The sequence below is a fragment of the Ochotona curzoniae genome, unplaced genomic scaffold, assembly GCF_017591425.1.
Source record: "Ochotona curzoniae isolate NIBS_2020 unplaced genomic scaffold, NIBS_Ocur_1.0 contig_1, whole genome shotgun sequence".
Classification (NCBI taxonomy): Eukaryota; Metazoa; Chordata; class Mammalia; order Lagomorpha; family Ochotonidae; genus Ochotona; species Ochotona curzoniae.
The window spans coordinates 7294378-7318349 of NW_024464918.1; the positions used below are offsets into that span (position 1 = coordinate 7294378).

At 43.2% G+C, this 23972-nt stretch overlaps 1 protein-coding gene across 5 annotated transcripts in view; it reads right to left on the reverse strand.

The window, feature by feature from the left end:
* The window catches only part of TENM2 (teneurin transmembrane protein 2), an 884000-nt gene that overhangs the window by 436676 nt on the left and 423352 nt on the right, over positions 1-23972 (reverse strand). The window contains exon 7 of one of the 5 annotated variants that reach the window (XM_040984225.1): positions 13421-13429. The exons of the other annotated variants lie outside the window; for them this stretch is intronic. Within the exon in view, the coding sequence (XP_040840159.1) occupies positions 13421-13429 (9 nt within the window). The remainder of the gene's footprint in view (positions 1-13420; positions 13430-23972) is intronic. 5 annotated transcript variants of the gene reach the window in all.

The following is a 23972-nucleotide window of genomic DNA, read 5'->3' on the forward strand; positions in this document are numbered from 1 at the left end:
GAAACAAAAGGAGGAGGGAGGAGGAGGATCCCCTTCTAACTCTTTTCATAAAATGAGATCTTATTTTATATAAATACAAAAATAGTAATAAAAATATTTATCTTTTTATGTCTGAGTTTGTTCACTTAATATTAGAGTTTCTCTGTGCTATAACTAGTGTCATTACTTCCTTTTTCATAATATTCCATTGTGTAACATACCACAACTACTTCTTTGTTGATGGACACTGGTGCTGTTTTAACTACTGTAAATACAGTCACTGAGAATCCACATGTACAAGCAGAGTTCCTGCTTCCATTTTTTTTTACAGTTACACACCCACAGAGAGATATGGAGCCTACGGTAGTTCTAAGTTTAAGTTTTTGAAGCACCATCATACTGTTCCCCACAGCAAGCACTCAATTTTACATTCCCATCAGCAAGGCACATGGCTTCCAATTTCTCTATATCCTTGCTAGTACTTCCTACTTTTTGTTTTTAAACATTTTTCAAAATCATTCTGATGTGTATAAAAGTCCAATGCCCAAAGTTACAAAATAAACCAAGCCACACTGTTCTATAGCTCCTAATTGCACATAGGATAATAAACTCTACTGCGAAGCAACGAGGCCCCTAATTTGCTTTCCGAGGAAAACTTTGAATTTTACCTCATCCCAATCTGTCTACTTGTTGCACGCTAGATATTTCACCTGCATTTAATTCTTTAAAAGTGTCAAATCCTCCCCCAGTTTAGAATATTTGCACATATTAATCCCTTTACTGTGAAAGCTCTTTCTGCTTTTCTTTTCCACTTTTTTGAGATTTATTTATTTTTGTTGCAGAGTCAAATAAATACAGAGAGGAGGAGACAGAAATATCTTGCAGCTGATAATTTCCACCCTAAGTGACCACAACGGCTGGTGCTGTGCCGATCTGAAGCCAGCAGCTCAGATCCTCTTTCGGGTCTCCCACACGGGTGCAGGGTCCCAAAGTGTTGGTCCGTCCTTGACTGCTTTCCCAGGCTACAAGTAGGGAGTTGGATGGGAAGCAGGGCTGCCAGGATTAGAACCAGTGCCCATATATGATTTTGCGCATTCAAGGCGAGGATTTAGCTGGTAGGCCAACACACTGGGCCCTCTGCTTTTATTTTCAAGACCAGATTGACATCAGCATGTTTCAGCTTCAAACCCATTTGGTTACCAACTTCCTAATCATTCCCCTTTACCGTCAATCTCTCTTTTGTCTTCCTATTTTCCCACACAGCATGATCAGAAATGTGCCACCATACTTTGGTTTCCATCTGCCTTATTGTCCCTCTCTGCACAGAGCTGGGGATCCCACGAGAGAAGATCAGGTGGTTTTTGTCATTCACTGGTTACAACAGGTGTCTGCCTGATCCCCAGAATCCAGCAGAACGCTGAGCACACAGTGGGCGTTCAAGGTTCCACTGACAAGCTATTTGGAAAACACAGATTTATGCAAAGAGCATGGCAGCAGGCTTGAGGGTAACCTCCTCACGTCTGGGCAAAGGCTGGAGAGAGTGTGTCCTGTGAAGACATTCATCAGTCCTGGCAACAGGCGCTGTGCATCTTTGGCCTGAGCAAAACCACACATCTCAATAACAATGGGATCAATTTTGACATTAACACGAATATTACCAAAGCCCAAGAGATACATTTAAATTCACCAAGCTCCGCAGCAGATAATATAAAAGCTCTAACTTGCACGCTAGAAACAAGAAACTTGCATTTATGGCTTTCCAGCTCCTGCTAATCCTGTCCATTAGGCCAAAATATTGCATTTTACACAGGATGCGAGATCATACAAGAGACTGATGTAACACTTAGGCACAAAACCAGCTGGCAGATTTAACACTGAAATCCCTTTTATTCAAAAGGAACAAATCAAGTCCGGGATGCCTCCTTCTGACAGATTTCCTGCATGTTCCTCATTACGAATAGATGAAAGAAGACACCTACACATCCTGGGGCACCACTCTAGGCCCCTGCATTTGCATGCCCAGTCATTTGTCATCGGCCAGAAACGCATCCCTCGTCTGCCCAGAGGTAAATGTTTACTCGGAAAGGTGACTTGTGACACTGACAATCATGCCAGTTTTCCATCTGCATATTTTAAGGTAATGTATCCTTCCTCTAAGTGCTTTCAGTTCAGCTTCTCGCTTTCCCTCTTTCAATGAGCTCTGTGACACCCAGACCTCTAGGTCTCAATTGGAATAAGTTTCTGGGAGGAGTGGAAAATGCCACAAGGCTCTCGCCAGCCCAAGGATGGGCACTCCACTTGCTGACGTGGGAGTCCTTTCATCTTCCTTGTCCCGCCAGACTCCCCCAGCTAGGGGCTAAAAGGCTCACCCCAGGCGCAGAATGGATCGTTCCCTGAAATACAGGATATCCCTGGAGATCTCTCTAGAACATTTGCTCAGGTAGCTGAGCGGTTCATCAGCATAGCAATTTGTCCAGTCAGCTCCATCCGTCAGAGCAGAGCAGTGTGGCGGACAAAGACTCCTGGGAGAACTCCCCGTGGGCAGGTAGGGAAGGCACATTCATCCAGAGATCATAAATATGCATCCCGGCCCCAGTGTGCTCTGCGTGAGGGTGATCCAGCAGAGGCTGCATAGAATCAGTCCTCAACGACCACAGTCTCCAAGTGCCCCGCTTCCCACCTAAGCACATGCTCGATTTAGATCTAAGGAGGCAGCCACATTTGCCACGTGCGGCTCAACACAGTGTCTCCAACACAGGCAAAATCGGGGCTCTCTCTGGCTTCCAGATCTCAAAGCTGCCAAGTCCCATTCGGTAGAGGCCTCTTTCCTGAGAAGCTACCACTCGCCAGGTGGGACGTGACAATGAGCAAGGCAGAATCTGGCTCCTTGGAGAGCTGACAATCTAGTCAATTTAAATTAAATTGCTAAGTTAATTTAAATAGGATAAAAGAAGCACTATGATGGATAAAACAGATGGTGTCTTGAGAGCTGGGAAGAAGAACCTTACTTAACTGTGGGTGGCATGGGGAAGGGCTCGCTGGAAATTTCTTAGGAGAAGTCAAATCTGGACTGAGACATGAAGAACAAGTGGCAGCAAGTTGTCATGGAAAATCAGGCTAGAAGCAGTGGGAGGAAAAGTTGCTATTTCCCAAATTTACCCCCTCCACAACCTTTCTTTTTTGTTCTTTCCCACAGCTGGAATGTGAAGTTGAGAATTTCCAGCATCTTCTTGTCTGCCAGATCCTATCTAAAGATACCCACGTTAAGAAGCCAAAAGCAAGAGATGCAATGCAGACCATCGGTAGGAGCGCCTCGGGAGCTGATTGCCTTGATGGAGACACCTTCCCACGAAGCAAGCCGGGATTAGCAATCTGTTGCTTGTCAGTTTCTCACTGACTTTTTTTGCCAGGCACAGATGAGAGGGCGAAAGTTTAAAACAAAAAGTCAATGTAAATTGATGCTTGTCAAGATCAACAAGTAGGAGAAACAGCAAAGGCTTCACTAAAGTAAACAGACAATTTAAAGCAAGAGGGGGTTCAGTCAATTCAGGGTCTCAAAAGAACCCCTACCCCCCAAAGTCAGAAATACTCAGGGCCACTTATCATTTATGCAAGGCATGGATTTTTACAAAGTTAGCAAACTTGCCCAAATTTGATGTTGACCTAGCTTTGGTTACTGGAAGATGCTGGGCAAGTGAAGACAATGTGCTTGTATCTGGGCAATATCTCTTCTTCCCTCCACTTTCTTTCGGTTTTCTATTCCTCATGCCACCGGAAACATAACAACAATGACGCCAGTAACAGTACTATCTGTATTCAGCAACAGGCCCTCTGTTTCTCAGTTAGGTGCTATGCCTGAGGACATCTGACAGTTGCTGATTGCTCGGGACCTTGAGTCTGCAATTTCAGACTGTCAGCATAGAGAACCAAACATGCAGAGCTAAGTGAGTTAGACTTGAGAGCTGGGTAAAAGCTTGGGTAAAAATTGTGCTCCACATGGGTCTGAGATAAAAACATGAAACAGGAGCGAATACAATCCAATATATGCCCAAAAAGAATTTTAAAAAGATTTTCCAAAGCAGCTACTGGCTTTGACTGTGTTTTTGTCTATGCACTGAACCTTGCATGGACTGCGTCCCTACGAGAGCCGGAATGCAGTCCTTTGTGAGTTTGAGTGCCAATATTTAATAGTGTGTGCATTAGGGCCACAGTTCTCGTTTCTGGAACTGCTCTGCAGGGAGAAGGCAGAGCAAAGACAAAGTGTGAGTGTGGAATTTATAACCTGGATAATCAGTGATAATGGAAAAAGAATAAAGGCAAGGAAAAGACAAGAAAAATCTGTGACATTTCAATTGGATTTTGGTTAAGTATTTCCTGCATGGAAGTTGTTATTTAGCCCCCTAGACAGCAGCTGTCGGAGGAGAAGACGTAGAGGCCTTCTAGTAATTCTGTTGGTAACAACTTCAGGAGCAATTCTGATTGCCTTGCAACCTCTACATAGACTTAATGAAGCATCTTTAGTTGGATGTCTTTAAAACTGGGTCAAAGAAAGGGAAAAAACATCCCAAATGCTGATACTACATTCCAACAGACTAAAAAAAGTGGCGGTAGTAAACTTACCGAAGATGGGCAAAGCACAGGAGACAACTAGCGCAGCAAAACCCTTCCTGATAGATGGAGATGGATACCAGGAGCATCCCTACTAGAGCACCCACTTCAGCCACACAGAACCCCAACAGGAACGTATGCAGATGAGAGGGAGCACAGCGAGAAAGTGTCACAGGAAATGGCTCATTGTCAGAGTCAGAGCAGGTTCTTGATTCTTCCTGGGAGCTTTCCTTCCCGATAGACAATCTCTGCTACTTTATGCATGTGAAAAACAGATGTTTAGACACTGCTAAGATTTCCCACTTCTAAGAGCAAATAAAGATGTTGGGAAAAAAAAATCCTTAAGAAAAAGCGGGGCATATTCTGAGCTCACTTGTAAGATCCCTTAGAGTTGTGAAGGCTACATGCGTGTGTTCGTTGCACATGCAAACGCATGAAGGAGAGGGAATGAAAAACAGCCCCTTTCACCCCCTTCCCCAAATCGCGTGAGAATCAAGAATGACATGTTGTTCGGATGAGCTCCAAGTCAGACAGGGTTTCTACATCTGCTGGATTCTTGCCAGCCCAGGAGCTGGTTCCTACGGCACTCATAGCTCATTGGCGGGGGCATGCTGATGATTCACAGTTGAGGAAACTTTTCCAATCAGTGATAGTGCTGGATGGAGCCCTTCTGGCACTAACTCTGTCTTTCCATCTCTGCCCCAGCAGGTAGGTAATTGCAGTATGCATCTATATTGGGAGGGGAAATGGCAAGGCCATGAGAGTTCTGAAAAAATACTCAGAAGCTTGGGGAGCTAGGTGGGATAGTCTGCTTTTCCCAGATGTCACTGGGACAGATTCTAATTCTGCCCCTTCAACCAATGGTCCTCAATTCATGGTCTGCAGAGGCACTTGTGGGACTGTGTAAGAGTCCCAACTTGACAATGCTCAAAAACTAAATAGCTTGATCAGTTATAACGGTTAAAACTTCCCATCTGCATTGGTGCTGATATTTTCATATAGTATGATTTTTTAGGATGATTTTCCTGAATAGCAATCCATGTTTCTGAATGTATAGAAGTAAAGCACAGTGCCTTCCCGTGTAGGGTTGCCCTGCAGTGGCCTCTTTAGGACACTTACTCCTTGACTCATGCTGCAAAATATTGGCCAAGGGTCTACCAGGTAGCAGACCTCATTCTATGATCATCAAAATGGACCAAATTTGCTACCAGATTGGAACTGATGGGTTAATGATGGAATAAACAACAACATGCCAAGTAATCACTCTGTTAGAAACTCTTCAGCACTGTTAAAACAGGTAAAAAGAAAGGCCTTAGAAAAGGGCAGGCAGCGAGTTTGCCAGGGAGAATGCATTCATTACCTGTCATCAACATCCTGGATATTCATGGCACCGAGGTGTCCTGGATGCAGTGTGAACGGGGTGACAAAAAGCCAGCTGACATGATGGAATTCACTTTCAAGGAACTGAGCTTATTTATGGAGACCAAAATTCAAATTGACCTGGACTCCAGGGGTAATTACCTTCTGGTCCAGTCACTAAAATTCTAATAAAGCCAAAGAGGAAGCAAGGAGAAAAGGGAAAATGTGAGAGATGCTTGAGCCATCTAACATTGAATGTGAGGGCCAAGGAGGAACTCACAGAGACGAGAGAGTACCGTGCACTTGCTCTTGTGTTCCCTGCCCTCCAGTAGTGTATTCATTTCCTTCCTTTGTCTGACATGGAGTAATAACAGAGTTGTCTCCATCCTGAAGTACAGGCTGGGATGATTTACTTCCCCTTTCTTTCAAAGACATGTCCCGGATCCCTATTTAATGCCAGAGGAAACTAGACCTAAGCAAGAGAAGTCACCATTCATGGCGTCCTTGGGGGGACAAGAGCAAAGCCATGGAGGACGAAATGTTCTACATGGGATTTTAATCAGCAAAGAGCTACACCTGTGCACATCCACATAAGTCAGTTTACAGCTCTAACGTCTCTTATGTTCAGGTACAAACAAGACCAGAGCTCAAGCATGCTTAAGTAATATCATGCGTGTTCAAGTGCAATCAATTTCACAGTTCACGCTAGTCATCAAATATGCAAAAAGAAAGAATATCTGCAAGACAAAAATCTGATTTTTTAAAACAAGAACATAACTCTTTCATTCCATGCTCTGAAACTAAAGCAATGCTGTCTCCAGGTGGGAACTTGTAAGAAGTTTTTGAAGGTATCCCTCACAACATTATCATTATAAGAACATCCAGGCTCATGTCTTTACCTCTCAATGGTACACTTGTAGTACAAAAGACTCCAGGGCCTCCTCCTCAGTCAGTGGAGCCAGGAACCGGACATCCAATAACCTCAATAGAAGAAGCTGAATGACAATCCTTCCAGGCAGAGCAGAGGATCCAGGCATATTCAGGAGTGTCCATCACAGTGTTGTCTACATTCCTGTCCCATCTGTCCTCACATAGCTGTGACTGACACCCACACACACCCCCACCTCCTCTGCATTCTTCAGTGTTCCTGGGAACTGAGGACTTGATCCTCATGAAATTTCATGACAGTGTGAAAGGCTCCCACAGTGCGCAGATTTTTCCACTGGTAGAATCAGAGTTGTCCTAAGTGTTTCCATGCACAGAATCAGAACCCAATGAAAGGTAACGTTTACCAAGTACTCCCTTTGTGCAGAGCCTGAAGAACATCTAATGCTGAACACTGTATGTACTGCTTTCTTTGAATGAATTGACATAAGTTCTCCATGGCTTTATCATTAAAAAAAAAAAGAGTATGCTGGGACTCAAGGAGGTTAAGTAACATACACAGCAGCAAGTAAGTGGCAGAACTGGGATTCGAAGTCAAGACTCTGAGCTGTGTTTCTAATAATTATATGACATTGTTATATACTATGCAGGATTTTATATACTTAAAAACTATGAAATGTCCACATAAATTATTCATGATAAATGCAATAGAGTTATACACTAATGCTGGGGTCAAGAGACACAGTGACTAGACTTTAGTTTTGCTTTTCATTTGAAAGGTGTATACACACACAAAGGGAGAGAGAGAGAAGAACAGAAAGAGGGAGAAAGAGAGAATACTCTATTCCTACTTGTTCATTCATTTTCCATGTACCTACAATGCCTCGGGTTTGGCAAGGACAAACCAGTAGTTGTGAACTCAATCCAGTTCTTGCCTATGGGTAGCAGGAACCCTTGCTGCCTCCCAACATCTGCATTAGTAGGAATTCAGGCCCAGGAGTGAAACCCAGACACGCTAATGTGGAAGCAGGAATCACAATCACTAACCTGGGCTAAAGTTTTAACTTCAGATGTTAATTTTCACTCAAGATCCAAGGGTGAAAGCTGATGACATTCACATTAGCTGAAGGGATCTTAGTGAGGTGACTACTTAGATGGTTGTTGCTAAAGTTGAGGAAAAGTAGATAGATGTCACAATGTCCTAAGACAACCGAGGGCAACCGTTATCATTGCCAGCTCGCAAAGGGTTAGGAGAGGAAGTAAATGGAAAACTGTGGCGAGGTAAAATCACGCAGAGAGCGCTCCCCAAGAAACAGTAACTCCATGGCACAGCAACAAGGAGGGAACTGGCATTCAGTACCTGCTCCTTCCTTCCCCCTACCTTCTTATTTCTTCCTGACCTTGATCAATTCCATTGCAGAAGATCCAACTGTCAAGCAGAAGACTAGCACTCACAAATGCCACCTATGTGGCCAGTCTTCAGGGCAAGGAGTAAGAATCTTGAACCATGGAGGGAAATGTGAAGGACAAATGGGAGACTTGCTGCACAGTCACAGCCTTGATAAACTGGGGCAAACCTAACCCTCCCCGGGACTTGTTTCTTCATCATTATAATGAGACAATTAGACCATTTACACTGCCTTCCAGCTCTGACATTTTAAGGTTTTATGAATCCACTCTCCATCTACTCCCCAAGAGATTTTTCAGAATAAGTTCAAAAAGCAGACTATAAAAGACAGTCTCCACCAGTGCAATGTATCTGGTGCCACTTTTGCACTTGTGTGTTGAGGTGCTCAAAGCAGAAGGGCATTTGCTCGTTTCAGAAAGCTGCCAGGTCATTGTCATGTGGCCTAAGAATAAATTGTGCTGACAGTGACACTAAAATGATGTGAGAATTTCCTCCTTCCTTTTGAAGCAAAAGAAACAGTACACAAAAAATACCTAAGTGCACAGAAAACCTGAATAGAGATACTGTACCTGGACAGGACAACTCGAACCTGATCTTTATGAGCTTTCAAAGAACCAGTGGCCCCTGAATGGAAATGTTGGGCAACATGGCTTTGGTTGGAGGGAAAGCTGGAGGTGGAAGTGGAAGGAGATTGTGTTTCCTGGAATGGCATGGAGCTTATCTAGCCTTTCAGAGTGGCCCTGGGTGCTGAATGAGGTGTTCCTGGTTTATGAGGCTTCCCCTTGGCTGATTTTTGGAACTACACTATGCTTGTTTAAGATGCAGAATACAAGCTTCTGGGCTCCCTACTTGGAACTCACTGGTTCATGCCCATGGACTGAGGTGCCCCAAGTATGGTGTTTGAAGAATTCTGAGATTCCTCCTTGCAACCTTCATAGCATGTCAACCCTAATAAATGCCAACAGAATCAGCCCATTATAGAATCTTTGTGTTCTCCAGACACATGGGAAGCACTATTAAACTTTCCCAGATTTACTCATTAAAGGGGAATAAAATTGTAACAGTTCCAGGATCTTGAACTTAAATGTGGTTCCAAGCATGTGCTGTGCAGGGTGGGGGAGGATTTACAGAGTTGCAAAAGAGGTGAGGCAAGGTCAAGCGGAACTCATTCTATGTCACTCTTGTGCCTATAGTTGCCAGGAAAACAAAATGGAAGCAGGCAAAACAGAAAAGTGTTTTTTAAAAGCACATTGCCATCTTGCCCATAATGGCATTTTGGCCAAAACACTCCATGTACATAGTGGTGATCCTCTAAGATTATAGACTCCACAAGTTCCCATTACCGAATGACATAATACAGCAAGCTGAGCGACACATTACTCAACATGTTCCAACTGCATGGAAAATTCCAGTCAAATGTAATAGGTACAGAATACTTAATGCTGACAATAAATGCCTATGTTCTTAGTGTGTGTATTTATATACACCCATACTATACTTTTTACAGTCACCTCCTACTTTAAAACAAATTGTTGCTATGTTGGCAACAACCACATCTGTCATGTTTACTCCTGATCACATCACAGCCAGTGACAGACCTCACTATTTATGTATCTATTTTTGCACAAAATCATACAGCATCCTTTTTTCAGGCCGTATCTCACTTTTCAAGGAATATATTAATGCACATATATAAATATACAACATGGAAATGGTAATCTGTTCCTGTGTTTATGTCTGCTCACCTTACAGTTTATACACAAGGCAACAAAAGGTTGATATGTAGAAACTGCTCAATTCCTGTGATCTTGGATGAGTAACTTGCCTCTAGTTTTCTCATATAAGAAATGAGGCATATAAGAATAGAAATGTCTGATCTCATGATAAAAAGACAGCAATATTCTTCTCAGATCACTACATACTTTCTAAGACATACATTGGCCCAGAATGCAAGTCAGTAATATCTAAGTCCACACTTTGGTAGCACGCCCTCAGAAGGCAAATTGTGCACATGAAGATGTGTCAACAAAATCAGCCACCTGCTGGGGGAGATGCCAGGGGTTCCAAAGACATGTGTTCTGCATACCGAATATCAGACACACAGAGAAAGGGTATGCCACGTTCTGAAGTAACTTCAGCTAACAGAATAGGTAATTTGCCCTCTTTTTCCTTACCCTTATTTTAAAAACATCTTAGCACAGACGAAAAATAAAGGGTAAAACCAATCATGCATTTCCTCTAGCACACAGACAGCTGCCACCATAGGTCTCTTGAGGGTAAAAACCATGTTGCAGATGTATCAAGGGTAACTTGAAAGAGTGTTTCCACAGCAGCCTGTGGTGCTTGACTTCAGAGCTGTGTACAGCAAGGAACTGCACATTGCACATCTCTTCTTTGGCAGAACACTTTTGGTGCTTTGTACCCGGAAGTCATCATGGAGGAAAAGGACCATTTCAGATGAGCAGCGATGGAACTCAGCGAGCAGAGTCCATCAGTTCTCTATGATGACTCTGGTGCGGAATACAGCCAAGCTCATCATCTTGTCCCAGGATTCCCACCGAAAGGTGAAAATCAGTCCTCCCACTCCTCACAGAGCCAAGTGTCTTGCAAAGCCCCGACATGCATGCACATCTGCTATTCTCACCCAATGACTCCATCACAATCTTCCCATGGAGGAAACTCCCAGACCGAGGTGGGGCTCTACTGAGTCTCCATCAAAGGAGGCCGGGCTGGGAGCTCAGGTGTGGCAGCCACACTGCCAACCAGGACAGGCTGGGCTTTTGTATTCCCCTCTATCTACAGAAAATCAGTACAATCCCAGGTTGACACAGCCTAGGTCCTCTCACACTGCGAAGGGAAGACAGAATAAGCAAAATCCTTTCTCTTCTATCTCCAGTTTTCTCCCTTCCCTGTAGACAGCACAGCAGGAGGTTCCTGAGGAATTAGTTGCTGGAGGACGCCTCCCCCGCTGGCAGCCAAATGCCAGCCCCACGTCCCGCTCATGTAATGCCTCTGACATTTCTGCATCTCTCTGGGTTAATGTTGTTTGACACAAACTTTTCGAAACATCTCTTAAAAAGGTTTATGCGTATGCACGTGTGTGTCTATGCACGATTTCAGTTGTTCAATGTTATTGTGTATATTTAGTTTTTTCTTTAAAAAAATCCTATTCTCTGTGTTGCTGACACATCTCTGCTTTGGCATTTCCACTTAGGCAGAAGTAATTGGTTTCAGAAGGCTGAAAACCCTTATTTGAAACCATGTGCGCATTCTGTTGATGGGTGCCATAAAATGTTCAAATATCATCTTCCTTCAAGTAAAATAAGCGTTAAAATCCAGAAGGACGAGATGTGATTGACAGCATGGCATACTTATATTTTAACTACATGTTGTCAAATTCTTTTAAAGTACCTGTATATGAAATGGGGTCATTTCCTCTTCCTGGTCAGCTATGTACAGATAGATCTGATCAAGTTTGAAGGGGGTTCTTTCTCTTGTCCTGTTATAGAAAGAAGTTTCCATTTCTCATCATGTTTGCTAACTGGTAAAGGGCTGATTTAACTGTGATCGCTCTCAAACATTCATGCAAGGCGCAATGTGTAAGGAGTAATTCGAACATCCCATCTTGGACCCTGCACCATTTTCTGCTTCCCCTCCCTGACAGCTTGTGAAATTCACGCCATTCTGGTTATCCACCAATCAGATGTAAGGTGGCGCCTAACCTGAGAATCCGTACTCCCCAATCTCTGGCGCCTCCCCCTAGACTCCACCCACCTACCTGTGGCTCAGATAATCTCAGTCCCCAGTCCCGGGGGCCAGAGCACACAGCCCACACGGCTTCTCCCTTCTCCTTCCCCTCACTCTTCCCTGCCCTTCTTACCTGGCTCTTCCCCATCCCCTCCTCCATCTTGTCCCTTCATCCTGCCACCATGGCAGGAGATGTGTCCCTTTCAGTTCCCCCTCACCTCCACCCCTGCTCCTGTTCCAACCCTGCTGGATTAAAGGACCTACTAAGCCCTTTTGCGGTGTCTGGGATTTTGGCTTGCAGTAAACTAATCATGAATAGAGGACTTGGCTGTGGGAATTAGCTGTGTGTAACAACATAAGAACTATATGTGCATTCAAAGCCTAACACAGCATGTGAAGAGGAAGAGGATACAGTTAGCTCTCACGTCTGGCTTCACACGCAGAGAGTAGGGTTTTTTGATGGATTTTTGTGATTTTTTTTTTCCTGGAAAGGTCCTAGCATAAATATTGACATGAATGACATAAATATGGCAGGAAAAGTTTTTTCAAGAAATGGTAAACCAACTCCATACTGTGTGGGAAAGGCCAGTTGAAGAACTCTGCATAGGCTGTAGCAGAAAGAGACTGACAGGCCACAGAGATGGACACCTTCATGGCTGTAGAAAAGCAGCTTGTGCTTTGTCTAACCACAGGATCTGCAGAAGGAGGCATTCCACTGCTGAACTCTTTCAAGATGACCCGGGAAAATTACAGCAGAAGCTTTAAACACAATACCGCTCAATGTTAGCCCTGAGAGCCAATATGGCGCCACATCAAAGCATGGGGAGTCCACAGACATTCTGGATTCAAATCCCAGCAGCTGCGGTCACTTGCTGTGTGATCTTAGGCAAGTCTTTTAACTGATTGTGCCTTGATTTTTTTATCAGGTGGGAATAACAAAACTGCTGCCTTAAAGGGTTGTTAGGATTGAGTTAACACACAAACACTTAAACAGCAAACAAACAAACCAAAAAAAAAAAAAATCCACAGCTGATCACACCACACCACAAAAAGGATCCTATTGCCAGAAACAACTTCTCCATACTGAGCCCAAATGGAGCACCCTGAAAACCCCATCAATTCACCTCAGCCTCGTTAGGAACCAGCAAGCCAGACTGTCTCATTTCTCTTTCACAATATTTGAAACAGCTGAAAAGTATCCTCAAGCCTGAAGACCAAAGCTTTGCAGTTTCGGGGAAACTTTTCCTCCACGACAGTTTCCCCAGCTTGGCCCTCATCCTTTTCACCTTTCTTTGGAAGCTTTCAGACTTGTCAGCACTCCTCACTTGCCTAGTCTCGAAAACAAGTTCCTGGGGGTGGCCCAAGACCAGAAGTAATGGAAAACTACTGTCTTTCTTAATTCAGATATGCTGTTTCTTCAGTAGGGGAAACCACGAATCATAGCTGTAATTCATACGTAAGTAGCCATTCACATCTTTGGTCTAATTTCACCCCTTATAATCAGAACAGTGAAGGAGATCTCTCTACTTTCCCCCTGATTTCAGTATGAAGTACACTGTCATGCACTCTCTCATACAACATATAACCGTATAATTCATTCGACATTCGCAATACTAAGCTGAACCCTCTGGGAAAAAAGCAGTTTACATCTGGAACAAAGTTTGCAAAAACACTTGTGTGATGAGATAGTCTCACCATTTAACTAACAGTATCATTTTTACAAATAAATCACAAAGCTGAGATGACTTACCCAAGATCACGAAGCAGTGAGGCTGCTACTGAGCCCACACGGAATCACGGGCTCGGGTGTTCCTGTGCTTCCCCTAACCAACTGGACATTTTTCAGGTTCCTAACACTGGCGTGACCTGGCCTGCTTCTGTTCGAAAGAGGTCTGCCACGAGCGCTCAGCAGGTTTTTTCCCTTTTGGAGATTCAGGACTTTGGATTGGCCGTCCTGCTGAAGGTCAGGTGTGTGCACTTGTGGCCAGTGATGAACAGGAGTGAGGCTCGCACGAATGGCTCTAGCAAGCACTCCCAGAACTGCAGGAGAAATTCACCTGTGCCTTTCTAAACCAATTAATTGCACGTCGCCTAAGATAAAGTCGTCCTAACCTGTCTTTCCCAGCATTGTCACTGGTGTGTGCGTCTCGGTTTGTATAATTTACAAGCAGCAGTGTATCCCTCGAAGGACATATCTACCTCCAACCCATTCCTGGCTTATCCTCATGATCAAGATTAAGGAATGGGAGGTTACTTACTCTCACAGAACTGAAAACAGACACACCAAAACAAAACCTGCTTTTTATTTGCCTAATAAAGATAATGTAAGCTTGAATATACAATATAGTATAGACAGACATAGTTCAGAAACTGGGCAGAGCTGCCACCTTCAACACCATCATCCTGCACAGGTGCTGGTTTCCAGTCCCAGCCACTTCATTTCCAATCCAGGTCCCTGTTAACATGCCTGGGAAAGCAGCCAAAGATGACTCAAGTCCTTTGGCCCCTGCACCCATGTTGGAGGACTGGAGGAGTCTCATGACCCCTGGCTTTTGCCTGACCACGCCCCAGCTGTTGAGGTCATTTTGGGAGTTAGCCCGTAGATGGAAGATCCTTCTTTCTCTCTAACTCTGAAGCAGAGGGGCGGGGGGGGGGGGGGGGGGGGGGGGGAAGGGGGTAAAAGGGAAAGCCGCTTGTAAAATCATTTTAATCTGGAAGCTGTTGTATCTAAACTCAAAATAACAACTATGGCAGAAACAACACAAAGCAAACCTCAGGCCACTCAATTCATTGGCTCATGCTTCATGTGCTGGAAGTATTTCTTCTCTCTACTTCCTCAGTTTATCTTCCTTAAGAGAGATCACTTCCCCCCACCTCCTCAGCAGCTCTGTGCACCAGTACATTCCTTTACTAGCCTATAAATTCTCAAAGAACAGTGGCAGATTCCACAGTGCACTCTGCCATTGTGTTGCCTTGCCCCAAGACAACCTCTTATCATTTCTCTCAAAATCACTCTTGCTTGACCCTTAGATGTTTTTATATTCATGCCAATAGAGAAGGATCTAGACATGGTGTAGAGCAAGCAAATTGAATATAATGATCCCCACCTTCCCACCCCGCGTCGTAAAACTCCTTCCCTGATTCCTATTGTTTTAAGGTAGGACCATTGATCTGCACCATTTGACATGATCCATGAAACCACGTAAGGCCTGGTTCTTGCCAACCTGGCCCATCAATGACACTTCTTTCTCCTGCTCTGCGCCTGCGCCTGCACCTGCAGGTTTGCCCCTCTTTCAGCTTCTGCAACAAGACATTTTTTTTCTTCCTTGTCAATCCCTTCCCACGTTCATCTCCCATCCACTAGTTTTCTTCTTTAGGGAAGTTTTTCCTGATATCATAATCAAGTGCTGATGAGGTTACATGCTATGGTCCTATCCTGGAAATTTTCTTAGAGAACTCTCCAAGGCATGTCCTCTGATAGCCATAGAATAGAAACAGAACAAAATTGTAAATTTTCAGAATCCTGCTCAATAGCTTTGTTGTACAGGAAGAGTTCTGGTTCTCTTTTGAAAATCAAATATCCATCCAGACATATTTCTGGAGGTGAGCAGATTATACCCTAGTGTTGAAATGGCCCCTGACATTACTTTTACTTTGAAAAAGCTTCAGCTCCGGGCTGCAGTGCATTTTTCTTGGCAGGCTGGTTTCTTTGGTTAATGAGTTTAATATTCAAAAGAGCCTCCAGCGGGCTATAGGCAGAGCATCCAAGCACAGGTATTATTTGGGTTTTGGAAGTCCCATTGGCCGTCCTTGACTAACTGCCTCTCGTATACCAACCAGCCTCACAGAAAATGTCAGGTCACCAGAAGCGCACTGCACCTGAACTCACTCCCTTTACAACCCGGCACAGCCTCCAGAAGGGCTGGGGTCAGAAGAGGAAGACCCTTGGAGGATGACAAGGGCAACACTCTCGTCAAGAATTCCTCAGCTCAGCGGGAGTGAAAGAGAAAAGTTTTAATCCTGAGACTCAGATTCCCTATGTGGGAGCAGGTGGAAATTCTGGTATTCTCACTGTAAGCAGGCTACCTGGCAGTGACACACACACACACACACCAGCAGAGGCTAAACCTTCCTGCTGGTGGAGAAAGGAGATGCACTGGGCTCCTGCTTGCCAGTTCCTGTCCAGGTCATCCCTTAATTCAACCTCTCTTTGGCTCTTTCTTTCCTGTGTCAGAGTACTCAGGCTGGCCATTAACCTTCTCCCAGAAGATGAACCCACTCCTACAACTGACCCTTTTAGCTCTCATGGTCTTAAATGGAAATCATTTCCATCACTTTCTGACACAGTTGATCACACCTGCTTGGAGCAAAGGGAGATTTTGTTTTATCAAAAAGAAAAAAACAATGGAGTTAGAGACCAAGCCATTTCCATATCCGGTACCTACCTAATGTATCCACCAAACTCCGCTCTCAAAGGCGCAGGGCGGAGGTGTGAGGGTTGATTTCCTCAATAATAGAACATTCATGGTTTTGGAGATACGGGATGGAAATCAAGAGTATTCATTCAAAAACATAGATGTCAAAAGCCAAGAACAGGGGCACGGACAGGTAGGATTGCACGTGCGCCTCCCACGCTGACTTAGCAGCTGTGGTCACGGAATTCAGTATCGAATTCAACACGCCACTGTGACTGTGACAAGGACTTCACTCTTTCCTTGAAATTTTGATTTCCTTATGTTCATCTAATTTTTGAACATCTTTTTTTTTAAAATTAAGCTATCAACCTGCAAGTCTCTTACTATTGGGCACTATTTCTTATCACCGTGCTGTCAGTTCTCAGTGCACTATCTTGTACAGTTTTTGTCCTAAATTGTGTATACATATTCTTATTTACTTTTGCCTTAGTTTCTCTAGTCTTATGGCAAATGTGACAATTATCACAAAATATATGAAATGAACATGGTAATGTTTATTTTTTAAATGTTTAAAAAGTTTATTTAAAAAATTCATGCAGGGCCCAGCGTAATAGCATAGTGGTTAAAGTCCTCTCCTTTCAGGCCCAGGATCCCATATGGGTGCCGGTTCTAATCCCGGCAGCCCCACTTCCCATCCAGCTCCCTGCTTGTGGCCTGGGAAAGCAGTCAAGGACAGCCCAAGGCCTTGGGACCCTGCACCCGCGTGGGAGACCCGGAACAGCTCCTGGCTCCTGATCGGTACAGCACCGGCCGTTGCGGTCACTTGGGGAGTGAAGCATCGGATGGAAGATCTTCCTCTCTGTCTCTCCTCCTCTCTGTATATCCGCCTTTCCAATAAAAACAAATAAATCTTAAAAAAAATCCATGTATACAATATTGTTCTTCCTTTACTGAAAACCAGCAGCTTTTACAACTAGAAAATTTTTAGACTTCAGTAGTTTCAGGATATGGGTCAGTGGAATCACAAAAGCTTAGCCATTGTTGCCATTAAATAATTTAACCAAAGCGTGGTGTGGGAACAGTTTTAAGCTTGTTGTTATCAGCAATGAGAAACAGGGAAACCTACGGAGATCAACTGATGGAGAAATTCTGTTCAGGAAAGTGGACAGCTAATTCTGGGTGGTAAGTGGGACGTGATGGCACATTTAGCTTTTTTTTTATTATTATTAAAAAGGATTTATTTATTTAAAGGGCAGTTACAGAGAGAAGGAGAGGCAGAGCTCTCACACCTACTAGTGAACTCCTTAAATGGCTGCCGTGGCTGGGGCTGGTCCAGGCTGCAGCTGGGTCTACTGAACCCTGTCAGCATTTCTTATGGAGGTGGCAAGGGCCCACACACTTGGATTATTATCTGCTGCCCTCCCAAGCACACTGGAAGGGAACTAGATCAGAAATGGAACACCCAGAACTGAAATGGGAATGGCAGGTGCTTAATCTGCTTCATTACAACACCATCCCTGGATTGCACATTTTCCAAAGGCAAATGTGATGGGCTCTGGATATTATAAAAGGTAAAAAATTGACTTTAATTCTTATATATCTTTTTGACTGAATAATCACATAACTAAAGGTTTATGACAAATTAGGCAAAGATGCATCAGAGGGAAGGACCAAGAACTGTTAAAACAGAAGCAGGTGAAATAATATCTGATGTGTTGGAGGCCAGCGTTGTGGAGCAGTGGGTAAAACCACTGCCTGAGATACTGTTATCCTACAAGGACACTGGTTCATGTCCCAGATTCTTCATTTCTGATCAAGCTCCTTGCTAATGACCTGGGAAAAGTGTCAATTCTTATGGCCCCAAGTTACTCAGATGAAGTTTCTGGACCCTGGCTTCTGTTTGACCAATCGAGGACCATCTGAGGTAGGAAAAAAGCAGACAAAAAATATTCTCTTTCTCTCCTGCTCTCTCTCTCTCATCTTTTCTAATTCTCAATTTAAAATAAATGAAATATATCTTTTAAAAACAGCTAATGTGTCATGGTAGTTAAAAAAAAAAGGGAAATGAGGAAGACACACTTATTCAAACACATTTCAGAAACAAGATTACTACCTGCAGTTTTCTAATTCGTGAAAATCACTGAAAAGAAAGTCACAGCATACCACAGACACTGAACATTGAATAAATAGCAAGCAAGGAAAAAGCAGATTCACTTTTTAGTCTCTTCAAATGACAGGGATAGTCTATTTTTCCTCGAAAGGAAAGAAATCCCCACAGCTCTGTAATCAAATGACTCAGAAAAGGCTCAATCAATGGTATGAAATTTTGGCAAAAGTATTCACATTTTAGCTGTCTGTAAGCTTGAAGTATTACAGTCCAGAGGCATATCTTTAAGAAAGTTATAGGGTAACATAAATAGATTCTTAGAACAGAACTGACTCTTTCGGCATAGACTAATGGAAGATAAGTTATCGCTAACTTGAGCAGGGAACATGGAGCACTGATATATTAGGTTACCCAGGCCTGATGGAGAAATTGTCCATCTTTATGGAAAATTTGCAGAATATTTTGAGAAGACACAGAAGGAAGAGCTCGCCATTTGTAAGTGGGTCTGTTTTTCTCCATTTTTCCTGCCAGCTTCCTCTGTAAGTCACCAGGATTTATCTCTCCTACTGAGAATTCTTCCTCCACATATTGTGAGCTCCTATTTTTATTTTTGTCTGTCTGTAATCTTTTTTGTTTGTATTGGTTATTGTACTACCCTTGGTATATGTGTCAATGGAAAGCTCTCCTTGACATATACTATTTGGATACTGGGTATCAACATGGAGTTTCAGAAAACCAAAGCTCTTGTTACGTGTGTAGTGCATTCCACATAACACTGGCACATGGGAGTTTTCCTGCCCTCAAGGGTCTCTGGGTGTTTGTCCTTCATCTGTTGTATTTTCATGCTGCCCAGTGTGTCATTATACACAAAGCTGATAATTAATGCACTTGTACCCATCTATACCTCAGTGTTAAACTGAATTGAAAGTAACCATTGGGGCTGCTATAATTTAAAAGAGAATATTTCTTGAAGACATTCTAAGCAGAGTTTAAACCTCAAATCCACTGAAAGTGGTTACACTGTGGAACTCTGGATATGGTTGGAAGTGGGCCATTGGCCTTGCTGTAGAAACTCCTTGGAAATACTTTGTTCTTTGTTGTTAGGTAGCTACAGTGGCTGTCAGGCACAAAAGAAAGTTCATGGGCTTGATTTTTGACTCCAGAAATATTCCTAGGGAGCTGCTTCTTGATGAACCTTGGCTCCCTGATTAAAATTGTTACCTCCCCCGTTGTTGTGAAGTCTAGGAATAATGCTTTGCAAGTGATGAGCATCATTTAGGAACATTTAGCAAGAGAAACTTAGACATCCAGATAAAGATGTGTGTGTGTGTGTGTAAAGTTCATGGAAGTAAAAAGCCCTAAACAGGACATAATCCAATATGTACATGAGCTGGAAGACAGATGAAGAAATTATAGCATGTCACATCAGTGAAATATTACACTAGAGTAAGCAAGAATAGTTAACTGGCACACAGAACAATGTGGATGAGCCTCATCAATATCATGCTTATTACTATTTAATTTTGTTGATAAGTAATATCCAGAAATAAATAATACAGAAACAAACAAACAAAAAAGTACTGCCTAGCGGTGGGCAAGACTAAGAGCAGTACAGATAAACAGCATGGAGTTTCTGATGATGATGCAACCATCCTAAAAGTGGAGAACTGTGACAGTTATCCATGACCACAAATTACCAAAAATGGTTGAATTGTGTAGTTGGAATGGGTGGATTTTATTGTTTGTGAATGACAGTACAATATTTTTTTTTTTCTTTCATGGCTATTAGAATGCTCAGGGTAACTTGAGTACCACAACTTCCGCATGAACTTCTTATAAGCTGAAGTATTCGGAGGCTTCAGATACGGCTGTACATGACCGCTGGTCCCAGGCTTCTCAGGGCAGATGTGGGAGAGCCCACATCTGCACAACACTTTGGAGCAATACCCTTCTGCCTTCCCAGATTCTGCACAATCCTAAACAATGTGGGCTGGCCTACATAGCCAATGCCCACGGAACTGCTAGTCTCGGGAACACTGCCTCATTCAGTGACCGGTAGGAGCTGCCATGCTGGCTATTTTAAAAAGGGAAATTTGGATTTCTCACATTCCTACTTTTCACATTCATGTTCCATTTTCATCACATAGTAATTATTAACTAACTCTCGGGCAGCCAATTTAAGAAGAGTCTGGGTGACTTGGTATTCTGGTGAGAATCTATAGGCTTCTGGGGTACACATGGTTTCTTGTGAGAAAGCCTATTCAAAACAGAGATAGGAAACGTTGACACTTGGTGTTCTGTGTCACACAGAGACAAAAAAGGTACCTGAGAGACCATCCGTCAGCCACAAACATACAAGATCCAATAAAAGGGAAATCATTGACATATTAAAATGTATAGGTCCTAGGAGGATACTAAAGCTATCACTTTTTTTTTTTTAAGAGAGACAGAGAAAGCACAGTGCCCACAATTCATCAATTAAAACCTGCCATTTCCCCGGAGCTGTCAGCTGTAGGAGGCTGCCCAAGTCCCCTTTCTCTGAGGGTTTCTTGAAATGAGCACCTGGGGCAGCCAGAGCTATTAATAGGTGGAACAAATGATATAAAATGTCACCATGCACCATTCCAAATAAAAACGCGTCCAGACTTCTCTAGGAGGGAAAAAAGAGAGGAAAATGGCCCAAAGTACTTAAAAAATTATTGCATTTTCCTTTCTCTGAACTCCTATAATATATTACGAGGGAGAGCTTGTCACTTCCAAGGTGGCTTGTCCCTCTCACTGCAGTCCGGGGAGTCTTATAACTCACGCGTGGCTAGGAGCTTCTTCTGGCTTCATTCTTCTCTCAGCCGAATCCAGAGAGACACTTTGGTGTCTCAACAAGGGCGGCGGGTGAGGCAAAGGTGTTGACTGTCAATAAGGTATAGCGCAAAGGAAGGACAGCGGTGTCCTGGCACTTTCTCTTGCATTTCCTTCTGTCTAATGTACAAAGAAACAGAATTCATGAGAATGAAATCCCCGAAGGTGCTTTTAGATGGATGTCAGGGTCCTAGTCCGGAATCCAGTTTTAGCATGGAGATTTCAAACACACAGAGTTTATCTATCTCAGGAGAAACCAAATTCCAGTTTTCTCTGATTCCAGATTTTCACCTTGGAATCCAAAAGCTGGGAGAACACAGGGAAGTCACTTCAGAGGTACAGCTCTTGCTCTCTTCCAAAAAAAAAAAAATAGGCAACCACACAATGAGTATCCCCGTTCACATGTGCTTTTAACATTCCTGGATGATGTCAATGAGGTAAGAATTTTGTACCTGGACCAGACTCAAGAATGCTCTCCAAGAGGGGGAAGGTCAGCAGTTATTGCTGCAGGAAGAGTGGATTAAGAAAAAAAACTGCTTTTTTCTTTTTTTCTTCTTTTAAGTAGCAAAGGTTTCCCTACTCCCTACCAACCAAACTATCAAGCTTATAGTTGCTCTAATTTAACTTTATTACTCTTTTGTCTTGTCAATACGAACATAATAGTGTCCTTAAAGAAAATGACAGCGTTTTTCTTTCTCTTTGAGGTTTATTTCAAACAGTTTTCTTTCTTCTTAATGAGGCTGAGCCGTGTTTGCCATCGCATCTTGTGTTCTCTTAATGGGAAGGTTTTCAAACACGGGGAAAGAAGAAGAAAAGAGGCTTTCTCTGACTTATCTGTGTATTCACTCCTTGCTAACCTTCTTGTCAGTTTCTATAGTTAGCTTCACCATCGTTTAAGCAGCAAGTTTCTGGCAACAATGCATTTTGTGGATGATGCCTCTTTTTTGTCTCACAGACGTGGTCTTGCCCGCTGCTTTAGTGAGCCCACACAGCCCCCCTCCGTGGAGACCCTCCTCCCCGTGTTTTCCTCCACAAACAGTAGGGGCCAAGCAGCTTTAAAGCTTTTTGATCAGGTTTCATGCAGGGAGACATTACGCATTAACTGGCATATTGGAACTACCACTGAGGCAACCATTAGTCAACAATTATTGGACTTTTAAACTCTAACCTTAGCTATCCCCCAGCGAGTGAACTCTCGGGCCTCAGACTGAAAGACAGGAAGAAACCGTGTAAGAATGTGTGTTGTCTTTCCCTCCTCCAGGGTTGAGATGGGTTCCATGATTTGGACATGGCTGCTTCTAACAGATGTCTCATAGTGTGAGAAGACTGATGAGAACAATGGTGAAGAGAACGCAGGAGCTAATCCAGCATGGGCAAACTCAATGGCCCCTTCCCTGTTTCATACCTGATTCTTCTCCCATACTTCACTCAACAAAACCTCTCTGTTAGTCTCACTTGATTTGATATATTAACTGGGCTCTGGGCATAGCTGCCCATCTATGAGTGGAGCCCTACAAGTCAGGGAATGGTGTGTTTACAACTGGCTTTTAAACTTTAAACCTATGGACTTCAGTTTTTCTTTGTGAGATTATGAAGGGCTAAAATACTGCACCGAGTTCCATTTAAGTTAAATGACTATGGTAAGGGGTAGGTGTTGGAGCCTAGCCATTATTAAGCTGTCACTTGAGAACCCCATAGCCCACATCACTGTGCCTGAGCTTGAGTTCTGCCTCTGATCCTGATCCTCTCGCCTATGAATGCACATCGTAGGAGACAGCACATAACGGCTCAAGTGCTTGGGTCCTAGCCACCAAGTAGGAAATCTAGATGGAATTCTGGGCTCCTGACTTCAGCTGTACTATGTCTTCCCTACTTTTTTCAAGGCATTTGGGTGAGTGAACTACTGGATGGAAGATGTTTCTCTGTCTTCATCTCTCTCTCTTATCCCACCTTTCAAACGGATAAAATAATAAACAAAAGCATCTTTTAAAATTGTAGGCACTATACAAAGATGAAGAGGGTAGTACAACAAAAGGTTTGCCTAGAAAGAAGGAACCATTGGAGAAACATGGGAGTAAGCTTCATTACTTCAGCTTATAAGAGTTTTCAAAATTTCAACATTAAAAACTTTGAAAATGCAAACTGATGTCTATTTGGTTTCCACACCAGGGGATGGAATAAGTACTCATTACTGAAAATATTTAGTTTGATAATAACCCACCAGATACTGTTGGGACAGTATTGTGTGAGAAAGGACTTTGATATGAGGAAGGCTTAGATCTTGGGAGGGGTTGGCTTTTGAGGGTGGGTCTCATTTGTTATTCTTACATCCAACTGAAACAGAAAAGCATGGCTCTAAATTCCATGAAAGTCATGACCTCATTTGTTCAATGGTTTTGCGCAATTTATAGAAATAGTAACAGTCATTGAATGGCTGCATGATAATTTGACTATATAAAAGGTGACATCATTCTTCTATAAAAAGTGACATAAAGATACCTTGGGAATGAAGGAATGAAGATAGTGAAGAGTCTGAATGGCTTTCTTTTTCCTTCTTCAGAGATGGCCATTTAGGCAACGCAGAAGACAGGGTATCTGAGATGGTTTG